Genomic DNA, 16,915 nt, shown 5'->3' with positions numbered 1-16,915 from the left:
TATAGTTTATATATATATATATATATATATATATATATATATATTTAAATTGTATTTAAATCGTATTTAAATCTAATTAAAAAAATAATATAACACTTTTAATTAACCACAATAATGTTCACTATAATATTACATTTAAATCAGAACATTTCTAAAGGAAATTATAATTTTTATATTATTAAATAAAATAAATTAATTATACATCTTATTGTAATAACATTTAATAGTAACAGCAATAATAATAATAATAATAATATATACACAAATCAATCTTATGATTTCAAATTAATTTGAAAGAAATTATCAAATTAATTTGAGAGGAAGCTACTTGGTAAGTCTGTTTTTCACCTTATTATTTTAAGTTTAAAAGTGAATTACTGAAATAATGAGCATTATATTAACATTAATGAAAACGCTAAATGATATTACCCAGTATAATATGACTTAAAATAAAACACATTTATATTTTGGTGCTGATGAAGCGGTGTCTGTACCTTATTGATGGAACTATGGACAAGAAAAGATTGGGAAACGCCACTCAAGAGGGCAGTAAGACGCACTGCCGCCCTCTGGTGCCGCAGCGTGACTGACCTGCTGAGCTACACCACTGTAGACATCCTGAGGCAGTTCACAGGGCATGAGGTTCACCGAAGTAGCACCAATCACATCCCGCCCGAGGGCAGCATAGTGCTGCAGGCCGTTGCACGAACCGTCCTACGAGAGAGAGACAGAGAGGATGCATATTTAACAGTTTAAAGTAGCTTTAAAGTCTACAACTTAGCCCTAAACAGCAGTTAGGTTTATAAGTAACTTGTATTTGAACAACAAAAGTTGGCTGGTCTTAATTTATAACAACTGTAAAGTAAAGATTCAGTACCTGATGTACTGGGAAATAAGAGATGAATTTGGTGTGGTCGGGTGAGCGTGAGGCATTTGCTATCTCCATACAACAAGCCAGTGCCTGCCACGGCTCATCTGCATTCATCCACCATTTGCGACCCTGCAAAATAGAGCTGTGACTCTTTAGGGAACGAGGAATGTGACAATCATTTCAATAAAACACAAAAATATGGCTCAGTCATAGCTCATAGCCTGCAGTGTGATGCGTTCAGATCTGAATGTACTGAATACATAGAAGGTCTACATGCAGAGTAAACTGAGGTCTGCTATAATAAAGCCTGAAAATGGCCTGCAAATATATCCGATAAAAATTAGAGGATTGAAACAAATCCTGTACTATAAGTATCATGTTTAATAGCATATGATGATTGTATTATAATAATATATCTAATGTTGAATGATATAATACATATATTCTGTACTGTATATTTTCTGTAATTGTATTATATGTTTCGTTACAATATATATAATAAATGCATAAACTATATACTGTAGGATTATGACCCAAAAATTAATCACAGGTCTGTTTTCATACCATGGACACTGGGAAAATAATGCTAAATGCAGATTAAATGCGCAACTAAATATAATTGTGTATAGTTAATTAAGTATAGTTATAGGAAATTAAATAAGCTTATGCAGTTCATGGCAATATTAATAAACTAAAAGTTGATTTATTTATTTATTTTTTGTACGATATGCATTTTGGGGCTATGATAATTTTATTTAATAATTCAACTATTATTCAACTATTATAACTATTACTATTGTTGTTGTTAATAACAGTAAATTGAATAACATTATTATTACTATTAATAATAATAATAAAACATTAAGTTTAAATATAAAATTTAAATGTTTATTTATTTTTTATTATGATTATTGTTAATACTAGGAACAATAACAACAACAACAATAATAATAGTTATTATTATTAATAACAATAAATTAAATAATTTTATTATTATAACCACCTTTAATAAAATATTGAAATTTAAAATTTAATCATATCAAAATTACTATTATTATACTATTATAATTACTATTATTAGTATTTTTATTTAATTATTCCAATAATAATAATAATTATTATTATTATTTACTAATATTATTATTATGTATATGCCCTAATACTCTGGTCAGAGAGTTAGCTAATAATAATAATAATAATAATAATTATTATTATTATTATATTTAATACTTTTCCATTAAATTTTTTTATTACAATTATAATACATTTAAATGATAATTATAACTAGTATTATTTATTTATCTCTATCATCAGCATCATCATCACTCATTGCAATTCCACTCATTGCGTCACTAGTCGTACATAAGTTCATCCAGCTGTACAACTCCTAGTACATAAGTAAGGTAAAGGTGCTATTAAAATGCTTACGTCAAGAGGACGGTCTGCCGAGTCTAGGATGTCCTCCATGATACTCTCAGCATACTCCAGTCTTCCAGCTAGTGAGCTACGCTTCTTCAACCCCGTGAGGTTCACCAGATGGATCTTCAACCAGTCGAGGCCTTTGGGCCCGAGAGGCCTTCCCTCGGCAAACAGCAGCAATCCCCTGGTCACGTCACTACCAAGGTGGTTAAAATAAGGCGGCCGGCGGTAGGTACGCCCTCGGAAGTCCATATTGTGTGGAAACCAAAAGATCTCGTCCCTCATGTGGTTGGCAATGGACAACTTATACAGCGCATCCATTCGGAGGCTGTGCATCTCCGCCACCTTCTTCTTGGCTTTGACTCCCTCCCGTTTCATGTAGGCCTTCTCGGCCTGAGTATAAGACGGGTCGTGAGGGTTGAAGCGAGGAATCTCGGGTGCTTCGGAGAGAGGTGGAGGGATGCAGAGCTTGTCGCTGCCTTTGTCATTGAAGATTGAGATGATGATGTATAACAGGGGCTTGTTGATCTTCCAGGGACAGTTGCCCACCTGATTGAGGGAGTCCAGCACGGCATGAAGATCCTCATCTCGACTCTTCTCCAGGAGAAGTTGGTGTTGGATGGCTCCATCGGTGGAGCGCATCAACTTGGTTGGCGTCAACAAGTAAGCGCCGCTCTTTGGGGACGTCCAGGGAACAGAAGGACACAGCATGGGCATGACGTAAGAGTCGAATGTGAGTTTGGTTTCCATCGCAACCCTCTGGATTTGTGTCACAATAGGATGTGGTTTGATGAAGCCAATCTGATGTGGATGCCAAAGAGGAGAACAAATGAAAATCAAGACTTTCCTTAAAGGCATGTCACAAAAAGGACGTTTAACATGGACAATTAAATCCTTAAATGCCGTGACAGGTCTACATTAATAAACATTTGTCATCGCTAGCTCCCAGCAGGCCTGTAACCCACCTCAAATAAACCAGAGATGATTTATGAGTGCTACTGGTAAAATGTTTATGGTGCACAACAGACGTAACTGTCTTTGAGAGCCGGATAAACAACTTCTAATCAAAGAGAAAGAGGAAGCACATGTACCCACACAAATGCCTACAAAATAGTCCCAGAAACACAATGGGTGTGAGTGCTGAATCATGAAAATTAATATATAATTTTACTATAAGGTTCAGTTGACATGATCTGTTTGTATGTTCTGGTATAAACAAGCAGGGATGGGTATTGATGAAGATTTCGCAATTTGATTCTGAATTTGATTCTGATTCATTTGGGTAATTACAGTGATTCAGTATTCAGGGCTGTGTTTCAGACTGATTTGAAGCGGTAACACGTCTTTTTGAAGTATTCATTAAAGGAATTAATTCATTAAAAGTGTTAAGCCCCGTTCACACCAAGAACAATAACTATAAATATAACTATAAAGATAACGATATTAGCATCCACACCATCAAACGATATCATCTGTTTATTCTAAGCGCACACGCGTCTGCCGCTTTAAATTCTGAAGCTCGTTACAGCAGGATGGATTCTGATTGGCTGTCAATGTTTCATCGTTCATCAGCTGGAGAAAAATCGTTTTGAAAGTGATTCCAACTATATCGTTTCTCTTTGTCTTTATCGTTATAGCTGTGGTGAGGACTCTGCTATTCTTTAATATTGAGAACGATTTTTAGAACTATATCTTTATCGTTACCTTTATAGTTATCGTCCTTGGTGTGAATGGGCCTTTAGTCATGAATCAGACTACACTGTTCCTGCTGTATCTTGTGGATTCACTAAAAAAATAATAGAAAATAACTAGAGTTATTTGCTCGTAAATCGAACGACACTGGTCGTGCTGTATGTTTTTCATTCACTAAAAAGAATCAAATCACAAGAGTCATTTGTTTCATGAATCAGACTAAACTACACTAAATTCACTAAAAAAGATTCAGCTCACAAGACAGAAAACTGGATTTGTCAAGTCATTTCACTAGTCTAAACCTCAAGAAGAAAAGATGGAGATCATCTTGCTACAAGGTGGCATTTTAAATGTCTCGAAAAAGAATGTGAATCCACTCGACAGCATTCATGCCACATGAATAATCCACAGACACGCTAAACTCAGAGCTCTTCCCTGCTGTACGGGCCATCTGCAAGCTCAGCGGAGGAACGGGAGTTAAGCTTTGGGTCTTTGAAGTTCATGGAGCATGCCAAGAGGCAGGGCAGCAGCGTCAGGAATGAGATTTTGAGGACAAAAAGGAAATTCTCACAATCTTTTTGGGCTCTTCTTCCCTCTTTTTGCAATCCCTTGGCGGTTAATCAAACGGGCAATTAAGAGGACAGTAAAAAAAGAGATTAGTTTCGCCACAATCCGTCTTCCTCCGCTGGCCTGCGATCACTCGCACAGGAAAAAATTATTCCATAATTCATGAAAACATGCGTGTCCGTGAGAGGATTTAGATGGGGAACGGATGGTTTATGACACAAATTTTAATGGACAGTCATTTGACTGTCTAGCCATGAACAGCCTTCAACATGGAAGCAAAAACACTTCAGGGATGTGCAGTATTTTAACGTACAAATTCGAGTCCAGCTGGTCTCGACCTCTTACCTTATGATTGCTGCAGAACGTGTACATGTGGTAAAGGATGGGGATGAGCTTCTTATCTTGAGCAGGATTGAGGATGTTGCTCCAAATTTTGAGCTCATGAACCATCAGGTCAACCAGTAAGCTGCCCAGCTGCACCATCAGAACCATCGGCCAAGGGGTGTCGTCACTTAAAAGAGAGGGACCGCTGTACCTCTCCATCTCAAGACTCGCCCAATAGTCCCGCAGCAGCATGCCATTGGTCTATGATGAAACAGGAGGTGATAAAATGTAAAAGCCAATTTAGATATTTGATTCGAGAGCAAACTGAAGGTGTCAGATCTGGTCAACCAAAGCTTGTACACCTCAATGTCGTTTGCCAGGAGCTCAGCATACGAGTTGTAGATACTCCCAAGCTTCTCAATCATCTGACTGTGGCTCTTCTGCGGGATGGAGTACAAATTGTAGACTCGGTTTCCCATCTCCTCCGCCATGATAAGCAAAGATTCACCACTGGGTGACTGCTTGTCTAAACTCTACAAAAAATATGGAGAGAAATATCACTTTAAAGGTACACCAAGTACGTCTTTTTCCAGTACCTGGATGGGAGACCTCCTGGGAAAACTAGGTTGCTGCTGGAAGAGGTGTTAGTGAGGCCAGCAGGGGGTGCTCACCCTGCGGTCTGTGTGGGTTCTGGTCAAAACCCACACAAATTTGGCCAAATTTGCCCATTGGCCTCTGATCATCATGGCCTCCTAACAATCCCCATATCTACTGATTGGCTTCATCACTCTGTCTCCTCTCCACCAATAAGCTGGTGTATGGTGGGCGTTCTGGCGCACTATGGCTGCCGTCGCATCATCCAGGTGGATGCTGCACACTGGTGGTGGATGAGGAGATACCCCCTGACAATGTAAAGCGCTTTGAGTGCCTAGAAAAGCGCTATATAAATGTAATGAATTATTATTATTTTTATTATTACTCGAAGAGAAACAAAAAGTATCTGAAAATGTTAAAATATGACCATATTTTTTTTGGCTCTAGTGACCAAGAAATTATCATTTTTATCCGCCTCATGGAAATTCGGCGTAAAGTTGGTACCTGAAGCATGATGTTCACATAATCCTGATCATCCAGGATACACAGGTATGGGTATATGCAGGTACTCCAGGACTTCTGGCTTTTGCTGGATAATATCCGTTTCTTTTCCTTCAGTGCATGGAGGAGAGCTTTCTCCCAGTGTTTGCGCCGTGTTGCTAGTAATTCTCTCTATAAAAATATAAATGTTTTTTTTTTTTCAAATTCAGTATGTGCAACAATATTAATGAACAAATGAAAATTGAAATGTTGGCAATGAAGACAATACATTTACTTCAACAAAGAGGTTAAATATACTTCAGTACAACCAATATCATAATGTAAACAAACAATTTTACTTTTTTATATATACTATATTTAAAATATATACTATATTTTATATATAAACAGGGTATGATTAAACTGCAGGGGGTTCATGAGGTGTTAATGAATTAAATCATAAAAATGTAAAATGAAAATAAATAACTTTAAAATGAAAACAATAAAAAAACTTATGCTATTATTATTATCTTTTTTTAATATGTTTTATTTGTTTACCTGCATGCCATGTGAGCACTAGGTGATCAAATGAACATGCAAACGGCTGTTATAATATTGAAATATTAACTTAAAATCTCACAGGGACTTCAAGTAAATATTTTAGGAGTTTAGCGGACAAAAAAGTTTGGGAATCCCTGATATAATACACTACTTTTCCCCATTACAGTAACGTACTGAGAATTTGGGTAGAGGATGTGCTTAATTGACATGAAAATAAAGTGTCTTAATGCTCCTAAAATAGGCTTCATTATCACTTCATTACAGGCTTCAAATTACAAATTATATATTTTTTCCTTTGGATTTTAGTGTGAAATGTGACATTTCTGGACAGTTTTCATGAGATTCACTCAGCTACCATTTGTGGCCTTTACGTTACACCATATTCTCCTCTCAAGCAGCCTGCGGCTTTAAAAAATAAAATCTCATTTAAATGTAGATGTGAATTTTATGCACAACACAAATCGGGTTCGGTGGGCAGTCAGTGCCGCCCGGCCGAAAGTGGGTCATCTCTTTATCAGGATGCTTTTCTGTTTCCCTGCAGACTGGGGGAGCAGGCAGATGACACAGATCAGTTATGCTGACCCTCCGATGGAAAGATGACTCTCTCTCACAGGGCTGGTGGGGACACATTACAATGCATTTCTATTCCATTAAACCCTAGCGCAAATGTTGCGGGACCACAGGGGACCTTTCTCGTGAGGGAACACAGACAGCGGAGCAAATGTCAGTTTAAAAAGCAGCTGGATTGTGGAAATATGACTACTTTCAATGCATGAGCTGGAAACTTTCAAAAATGTCTGAGTTTAGCCAATGGATCATAGCTTAGGTGCAAATCTGGATCCTAAAAAAATATAACATGTTAACTATTGAAAGGAAAATCGTCCACACGTGTGTATGTGATTTTGAAAGGCCTCTTTATGGTAGTTTCCTATGCTTGAGGATTCCCACTGTGCTAGTTTCAGAGAAACCAGTCATAGCAATATTAACTCTGGCCCACAAACGGAAATAAATAATTTGGTGTAAGGGACAGTGGGGTAAGATGTGCCACTGTTTTTTTTACTTATGCTGCCCTCCCCAAGAGTAATGAAGTAAAAACTAATATTCCTTATAAAAAGTTGTGTCCAACTTACCCCATGTTAGGAGAGAATTCAATCATTGGGGAATACGAGAAAACAATCTACATTCCATTCGAATTTCCATCCCATATTTTGCAGCATATTAATACATTTTACATTAAAAAAAAGTACTTTAACAGTGGGCTTTTTCAACATTTTATAACATTATTTACTGTATCTGTACCATTTCTTAGCACTGGCACATCTTACCCCGAAACTGACACATTTTTACCCCTAGCTACCATTTTGGGAAAAATGCTTCATTTTATAATCCGTAGCTAATCTTTAGCCAAATTTACATATGTTTTATACAATTGCAATGCACCAACACATTTTTAGGCAAGGCATAGGAAGGCAAGAAATTTATGGCAATGCAACTGTATGAGGCAACACCGTAGCTAATCTTTAGCCAAATTTACATATGTTTTATACAACTGCAATGCACCAACACATTTTTAGGCAAGGCATTGGAAGGCAAGAAATTTATGGCAATGCAACTGTGTGAGGCAACACCGTAGCTAATCTTTAGCCAAATTTACATATGTTTTATACAATTGCAATGCACCAACACATTTTTAGACCTGGCTAAATTAGTTTTAGTCTAAAAAACTGCTATATTTTAACGGCTTTTTCTAAATATATAGACATGTGACTAAAATAATGCTAGATTACTAGACACAACTTATACACATCTTACCCCACTCTGCCATAAATGCAATAACAGTAACCTCATGATTTTTCAAATTAAATCAGACAGGTTGTGGTTTCGTACCATTTTGGCCATGTTTTCGGTGACAGGCTTTAAAGGCCTCCACTGAGTCAATAGTGATGGTAGTGGCTTTTTCCATAGCCAGCTGAAGACTAAACCGGTCCCGCAGTTCTTTCAGGCTGAAGTCCAGTTTAGGATACGTGGCACCTTCCCTCTGAAACACACAAGATGGGAATCAAGTCAGTAAAACCATAAAATAAATGCAAATCAAATGTACTCTGCTACTTAGTTTATTAAAAAGAGAAATGCAACTATCTGAGATTCAATATTCTTCTATTACCTTTTACTTTATTTATTTTTTTATTATTAGTAACAATTTTAGTAGTATAACCTATGCTGAATTTCTAATGTAAAAGTTTAATTTATTTTTTTTTAACATTTTTAAATTAATTGTACTAAATTAAGATGTTAAACTGACAGTCCTACTATTAACAGCAACACTGACTGCATAACATTGTGATATTTGCTTTACTATTTTTACATTTATTAGTAAAAACTGTATTAGTGTAATTTAATGCTGACTTTCCAATGCAAAATTTTCACTTTTTAATTTTTTTAGCAGTTTTTTATTAATTGTACTACAATAATGTTTTAAATTGACATCCTTAGTATTACCATACTAAGTAACTGCATAATATTATAACATCTACTTTGCTGATTTTATTTATTAGTGACAATTATATTATTTTATAATTATCCTTACTTTCAAATGTAAAATTTTAATTACTTTTTTTTAACACTTTTTTAAATTAATTGCAATAAATTAATGTGTTAAACCGGCAATCTTATTATTAACTAACTGCATAGTATTATAACATCCTTGCACAACCAGTGTGTTATGCGTGTACAAAATCATAACAGAGCTCAAGATGATCCGCTAAATAATGAGTGCTGAGAATCATCATCGCCAGAGGCTCTAAGTTTAATATTACTGGCTCCTTATAACTGGATATGAAGGATGAGAGGGTTTAAATCTCATTAGGATAAACATAAAAAAATTATAATTTATTTGACTGGCAATTATGGAGACTATTTACTTCAACCTTTCACAGGCTGCACAATTTGTTATGAGTCCCGATCGAAAGAAGCCATTGAACTTTATGGCCAAATGAAAGAACCAAAAATTCTTTATGTTTAAGTGCACTTATATATTTAAAAGAACCAAGCAAACTAGCTAACTAAAATAACCATGCGGATTTCAAATCTGTCTATTAACTTTCAGGTACAGCCAATTAAAATCTAATGAGGTTGAACAGTTCCACTCTCTCAAGTCTGGCCGGCAGCCAAATGTGTGGCTGCATAAAATACGAACTGTAAATACGGCATATATTATAGCAACAGCTTGCTAAGTGGTGCAGAGATCATGTTAATGTGGGCTGTGCGTTGACATGTGCAGTCATTTATTATTCGAGGGGAGGCGTTGCCGTCCTGCACAGACATCTGGGAATTATCACCAAACACATCATGGAAGGGCTGGGACAGAACAGGTCAGCTTGAGCGTTAATACTCACAAGGAGAGAGCGACTGCTAAATCTGTCCTCAATAGAGATCACATGGACACCAGCCAAAGCAAGCACAAAGGTTGTGGAGGGATAAATCATGCCCACGGTGATGACTACTACAGCCCGGCCATGCAGAACACAAGATGCAGTGTTGTGTATGGCTCAGCAGAGGCCCTTATTTCCAAGGTCCACAGCCCTGACAGGGAGAAGCACGTGTGATGACCTCTGTGTTAGGGATGTGTCGTTATAATCTTCAATGCTTTAGTGAAGTTGTGCGAATAAAGGATGCATTGGGAGGCAAGACATTTATGGCAATGCAACTGTGTGGGGTAACAACTCAAACTATCTAAACCTGGTGCACACAACATGATTTTGAAGTCAAAGATACATTTCAAGAATCGTAAAAAGAGGTAAATGGAAAGAATTGGTGGTATTTGATCACTTGTGCTCACTGACAGCCAATTAATTGCCTTGATGAAACATTAATTGTGAATTTTGACAGTGACAGTGACCATTTTCTTTCCTCTCAAGGCGAAACTTTGTGAACATTTGCTTGCTATGAGCTAATCTGATCATGATCATGAACTGAAATTGATCACTGGTCGACACTGTCAATCATTACAGTAGTACTATGACAAATATTTTACAGTCTGGATTATCTTAAATTAAAACAAAACATTAAAATATTCTAAACAATTATAAAAATAAAAAAATTATGCAAGCAGTATATTTGAACATGTATTTAGCTACGTTAACAGAGTCAATAATTACAATAGTACTGTTATGAATATTGTACAGTCTGGCGTAAGATCACAGTTTTGTTTTGGCTTTTATCAGGACAACAATCATAAACGACAAAGGAATAAAATAAAATAACTACAAAAAATAAAGAAAAACCAAGCAAACAAAACACAATAAAACAGCACAAGAAAGCAAATCACAAAAAAGCAAAGTAAAACACAACAACGAAGGGGACAACACAACAAAGCAAAGCAAATTCTAACAAAAAGCAAAAAAAAAACCAAAACTTCACAAGTAAACTTCTGCCATCTACATAAACTGCATATTAGTACTGTTATGCATAATGTACAGTCTGGCGTAAGATTTTGTTTTGGCTTTTATCAGGACAACAATCATAAATGATAAAGGAATAAAATAAAATAACTACAAAAATAAATAAAAAACAAACAAACAAAACACAATAAAACAAAGCACAAGAAAGCAAAACAAAGCAAATCACAAAAAAGAAAAGTAAAACACAACAACGCAGGGCACAACACAACAAAGCAAAGCAAATTCTAACAAAACAAAACAAAACAAAACAAAAACATCACACAACAAAACATCTGCCAACAACATATTTTAAAAACAAATTTAGCCTGTTGGGCATCTCTGAAAAGTTGCTAACAGAATTTCTTTACTGATTAGTGCTAAGAGTTGCAGCATTTCATCTCAGTCCTTCACATGACCCAGTTATTCTGTACTTTCCAAGAAAGTTTCCATTCAAGGTGTTAGGCAGTGGGGTGTGGGTTACAAATGAACTCATGTGCACCTGCGGTAATGAATCAGTTGGGGAGAAAGGGGGATGGCGGGGAATTGGTTGTGGGGCAGACTGGCTAAATAAAACCCCCCAGTGTGCCCAAAAATAGAGCGGGCACCTCTGTATGAAGGAATTATATAGCAGATGACAGCTGACATGGTAGTGAAAGTCGTCATTTTGACACACAAGACAAGTTCAGGCAGGTCTTTTAATGTTGACAGAAAAGACAGGTATATAGTTCTATGAAAAGCACCACCTGTTTTATAATACCAGCCTCCACTCCAACTCCATTTTAGCAGTGCAATTAACCTGTTTTACAACCAATTCACTAGCATTTCACGATGAAGGTTTAACGCAAATGGTCATATCTATATATGAAAAACCCTAACGTGACGAAAAAGGACAACAAAGTCTTTAATGAGTAGTAAAATATGTACAGTCTAGGGTGTTGTAACACCATAAACACTGTAGCTCCAAAAAAACCACAACAGACAGGACAGAATTGAATAAAAAAAACTGAACGAATAAAAATGAATAAAAGTGCATTTTATAAATAAAATGTAATAAAGTAAATATGATATAAAAATACGGCTGTATATATGTATATATATATATATATATATCTATATAAAATAAAAAAAAACTACCTTTCAAAAGTTTGGGATGAATCACTTTTTATTATTTATTTATTTATCAATTTATTTATTGTAAGAAATATGTTTATTTAGCAAGGAAATATTAAATTGATCAAAAGTTTAATTTATAATGTTGCAATATATATATATATATATATATATATATATATATATAAATGCTGTAATATTTATTCTTTTTATTCTAAATTTCTTCCTGAAAAAGACAAAAAACAAAATATTAAGGCACAAAACCATTTTCAAAATTTATATTAATAAGAAATGTTTCTTGATCACCAAATCAGCATTTCAGAATGATTTCTGGAAGGATCATGTGACACAGAAGAGTGAAAATTCAGCTTTGCCATCACAGGAATAAATTACATTTTAAAATATATTAAAATGCAAAATATGTTATATTGCAATAATATTTCACAATATTACTGTTTTTACCATATTTTGGTCAAATAAATGCAGCTATGGTGAGCATAAGATACTTTTTCAAAAGAATTTAAAAAAATCGTACATATCCCAAACTTTTGAAAAGTAATACAAAGTAATGTAATGTAATGGTACCTCAGCATAAAACTGTTCCACCAATGGCAGGGAACAGACATGTTGATCTCTGGATACATTGGGTTGGTATTCGGGTTGCACCAATTGGACGGCCCTCAGAACCATTTCTCTTTCATCCTTTTTAAATACACACTGTCTGAACACATCATCCACGGACAGGCCGTCCATTTCCATCTGCTGCAGACACCTGTGTGGACCAGAAGAGATATGATTATATTTCACAATAACATGTATTTGAAGCTAAAGTACTTTTTTTTTTTTTTCATTATTACTTTCCAATACCAGATAAACATGGCCTTGCAATTGTGGGCTAACTCCCAGATGAAGCCATTACTTTAAAAAAAAATTAATTTGATAATCCAAAGGTGGATGGGAAAGGCCTTATAATGAGAAAACTTCCACGATCGCAGCACCTGGGCTCATGGCGCTGAGACTGGCGGGGTGTTGGAGTGGAATATCAAATATTTGCATTGACACGGAGCGCTTTCGAACAGAACGTTCTGCTCCCGCCTGCAGTGGGTGTCAGATAGGCCACTGCCATATGTCCAAGAATTACAAGGCCATGTTTATTCAAACTGAAAAAGTGTGAATAAAGTCAGAGCCCCACGCAGCTGGAATGCTCACTGTTGATGTAGAGCTATGTTTCTATCATGGACAGAATACAAATTAAAGCACTCTGGAAGAGAGAATGAGTCTGTGCCAGAGAAAATAAGAAAGGAATAGCTGATGACAGACCACCAAAATAATTGAGAGAAAAAAAAAAAAAAAAAAAGGCCACCCTTTATTTTAAAGTCCAATTCTCCCTTTTAACAAAAAAAAAAAAAAAAAAAAAAAAGGCCATCCAAGATGTGGATCAGTTTGTTTCTTGATCAAAACAGATTTGGATAAATGTATCATTACATCCCTTTCTCACCAATGGATCCTCCGCAGTGAATGGGTGCCATCAGAATGAGAGTCCAAACAGCTGATAAAAACATCAGAATAATCCACAAGTAATCCACATCACTCCAGTCCATCAATTAATGACTTGAAGTGAAAATCTGCATGTTTGTCCAGCCCGGGGTCGTCACATGTGGTTGCCGCAAGCCCGCCTGGAAAATAATGTGGGTTTTTTTTATCTTAAACCGCATAAACACATTTCATTACACCAAATACACAAATTAATGTTATTTTTTAGCAACATCATATGACCCCTTTAAAGAAATCTTGATGTATTGGTTTCTTACAAACACAGCATTTCGCTTCACAAGACGTTAATTGACGGACTGGAGTGGTATGTGGATTACTTGTGGAATTTTGTGGTTTTTATCAGCTGTTTGGACTCTCATTCTGACAGCACCCATTCACTGCAGAGGATCAATTGGTAAGCAAGTGATGTAATGCTTAATTTCTCCAAATCCTTTCTGATGAAGAAACAAACTCATCTACATCTCGGATGTACGCAAGTCCTAAGAGGCCATGGATTACTAATATTTTTTCTTTCTTGTTTTCTCGTGATCACGACTTAATTATCCCGTGATCTCGACACAAGTTGTTTTCTTGTGATCACGACTTATTATTTCGTGATCTCGACATTACAAAAGTTGTTTTCTTGTTATCACGACTTAATATTTTCTCAGAATAATCTTCCGGGTGTTGCTTTGACCATTTAAACATGTTAATTACACAAACAAAATGTTTAGCATACTGTCTCTGGAAATATCAACAGTGACTGATCAGCCTTTATTTATGTATTGTAGACGTTATTACTAAGCAAGGTAAAATATGCTGAAATATCCAGGACATACAGTAAGAGCGTACGGTTTATCTGTCGATCAGATGCGCGTCGTTGCGTTCGTTACTATAGCAACAGTAGATCAAACAAATCAAACAATCATTGTAAAAAAAACTACTTTCGTTATGTCGAGATCACGAGAAAATTAAAGGGTTCGTTCACCCAAAAATAAAAATTAGCCCAAACTCACCCTCAAGGCATCCTAGGTGTATATGACTTTCTTCTTTCAGACGAATCCAGTCGGAGTTATATTAAAAATTGTCTTATATCTTTTAAAACGTAATAATTTAATCTAGTTTGCGCTCACTGTTGTAAACAGAAGCAGTTCCGGGCGGATGACGTAGGACATCGGCGTTGCGCATGCACCGCTCAGAAGTGACGAACGCGGAAAGCGCAGGGGAGAGATCAAAACAAAACAACAGTCACTAATTAAAATTACAAAACGAGGATTTCTATAGAAGAATGTCAGAGGATTTCGATATAAGCCAAGAGGAGACTGGTTTTCCTTTGCTAAAGTAAGGAAACTTTGCTTCCTTTGCTCCTGTAAACAAACGTTGGTTTTCACGAGACTTACCGGCGCATGCGCAATGCCGACCTCATACGTCATCCTCCCGGAGCTGCTTCTGTGTACAACTGTTGGCGCAAGCAAGATTAAAGTGATTATTACGCTTTGAATATGGATATTTTTCTTACAAAAACGCATTGATTCGCTACAGGACGACTTTGTTCACCCATCAGAGCCGTGTGAGACACTTTTTTTTTAATGGATGGGCGCGTTTTATTTCACTTCTTTTGGACTGAAGCACTGCAACACTCGCTGACTGCCATTAAGCAGCTTGAAAGATATAAGACAATTTTTAATATAACTCCGACTGGATTCATCTGAAAGAAGAAAGTCATATACACCTAGGATGCCTTGAGGGCGAGTAATTTATGGGCTAATTTTCATTTTTGGGTGAACTAACCCTTTAAGTCGTAATCACAAGAAAACAACTTTCATGTCATGTCGAGATAACGAGAAAATATTAAGTTGTGATAACGAGAAAACAACTTTCGTTATGTCGAGATCACGAGAAAATTAAGTCGTGATCACAAGAAAACAAGAAAGAAAAATATTAATAATCCATGGCCTCTTAGGACTTCCGTATGGATGGCCTGAGGGTGAGTAAATTTTTTTGCAAATTTTAGGCGAACTATTCCTTTAAGAAACAGGCCAAGTGGCTATTTCTAGCTCAGGGAGAACAAAATACAGAACTGTAATGCATTCAACAAACCTGGAACTACTTATTCAACATTAACCACCCCTTAGAAAGTCTATCAACCAATCAGAATCATGAATTCAACAGTGTTGTGGTACTAGTTGTAAACTAGTGGTTTAAGCACATTTATTCTGTAAGGGTCTGTAACCGGCTGAGATATTTTACATTGCCAGGAGTCTGCAGGACAGACTGGGTTATTCCAAAGCCTCTAAGAATGCAGCAATGGTTTCCACAGCAACAGGCTTCTTTGGGAGTGAAATGCACAGAGGATGAGTCATCAGTGCCCTCTAGTGGGCGCACATGGAGCAGATGAAGCCGTCGAGGGCAATGTGAGGCCTTGAGAAAGACATTTCTTTAACCTTTCCATCTTGAGCGTGACAGAGGAACAATCGCATCATTACCTCCTGAGGGTTGCATTCAATACTCTTGTAAATGTTAAACCCTCTGCTGATGCAAATGCAATTAGGAGAGGTGGAAACCTCTATATGAGGGTAATCCTGAAGCATTCTTTTAAAGGCTGATCTCTTGTCGGGGACAAAGGAAGCTTATAAATATAGAGGTTGGTGTGAGTTGACTCTGCTTAGGCTTTCTGTGGAGCGTTCAAAGCGCTGCTTTCATTGCATTTGCCAAGCTAATGTCTATGCAAAAGCATTAAGCCTTTGTGTGGCCGAGCAGAACTAAGTGGAGTAGACCTTACAGTAGGTGGCACCATCAACTTGTGTGTGTGCGTATATATGTATGTGTGTGTGTGTATTTTAATTCAGCTTTTTTTTTTTCAATTAACAAAGAAATGTTTAATATTTTTTATCGTTTTAGTTAAAGAGCAGGTCATATGGGGTTTTGAAAAATATCTCTTTTGCAGTTTATAACGTATCCTTAAATGAAAACAGTTTGCAAAGTTGTTAAAGGGGTCATATGACGCGATTTCAATTTTTCCTTTCTCTTTGGAGTGTTACAAGCTCTTGTGCATAAAGAAGACTAAAGAAGACTAAAGTCTCAAATCCAAAGAGATATTCTTTATAAAAGTTAAGAGTCAGCCACACCTACCTAAAATGGCTCGTTCTAACACGCCCCCACATATCTACATCACAATGTGGGAAGATTTGCATAACGCCGCCCAAATGTTCACGAAAAGAAAGAAGGCGTAACTTTTAGTCTCACTGTAGTATTGTTGCCGCCGCCATATCCCGAAGACGCTGTGTGCTTCGTTGAGAAAGCGAAACTACTTTGTTTGGTTTTC

At 36.3% G+C, this 16,915-nt stretch overlaps 1 protein-coding gene across 1 annotated transcript in view; it reads right to left on the bottom strand.

Annotated features, from left to right (window-relative positions):
- Window positions 1–16,915, bottom strand: part of LOC107655172 (DNA-directed RNA polymerase, mitochondrial-like) — a 45,634-nt gene that overhangs the window by 23,025 nt on the left and 5,694 nt on the right. Inside the window, 9 exon segments of the mRNA XM_016442595.1 lie at window positions 592–714; window positions 878–1,000; window positions 2,300–3,091; window positions 4,895–5,134; window positions 5,236–5,406; window positions 5,972–6,139; window positions 8,396–8,428; window positions 8,430–8,546; window positions 12,643–12,829. Of these exon segments, the coding sequence (XP_016298081.1) occupies window positions 592–714; window positions 878–1,000; window positions 2,300–3,091; window positions 4,895–5,134; window positions 5,236–5,406; window positions 5,972–6,139; window positions 8,396–8,428; window positions 8,430–8,546; window positions 12,643–12,829 (1,954 nt within the window).

The sequence above is a fragment of the Sinocyclocheilus anshuiensis genome, unplaced genomic scaffold (assembly GCF_001515605.1).
Source record: "Sinocyclocheilus anshuiensis isolate Anshui unplaced genomic scaffold, SAMN03320099.WGS_v1.1 scaffold735, whole genome shotgun sequence".
Lineage (NCBI taxonomy): Eukaryota > Metazoa > Chordata > Actinopteri > Cypriniformes > Cyprinidae > Sinocyclocheilus > Sinocyclocheilus anshuiensis.
This window is presented reverse-complemented; position numbering and strand designations above follow the sequence as displayed.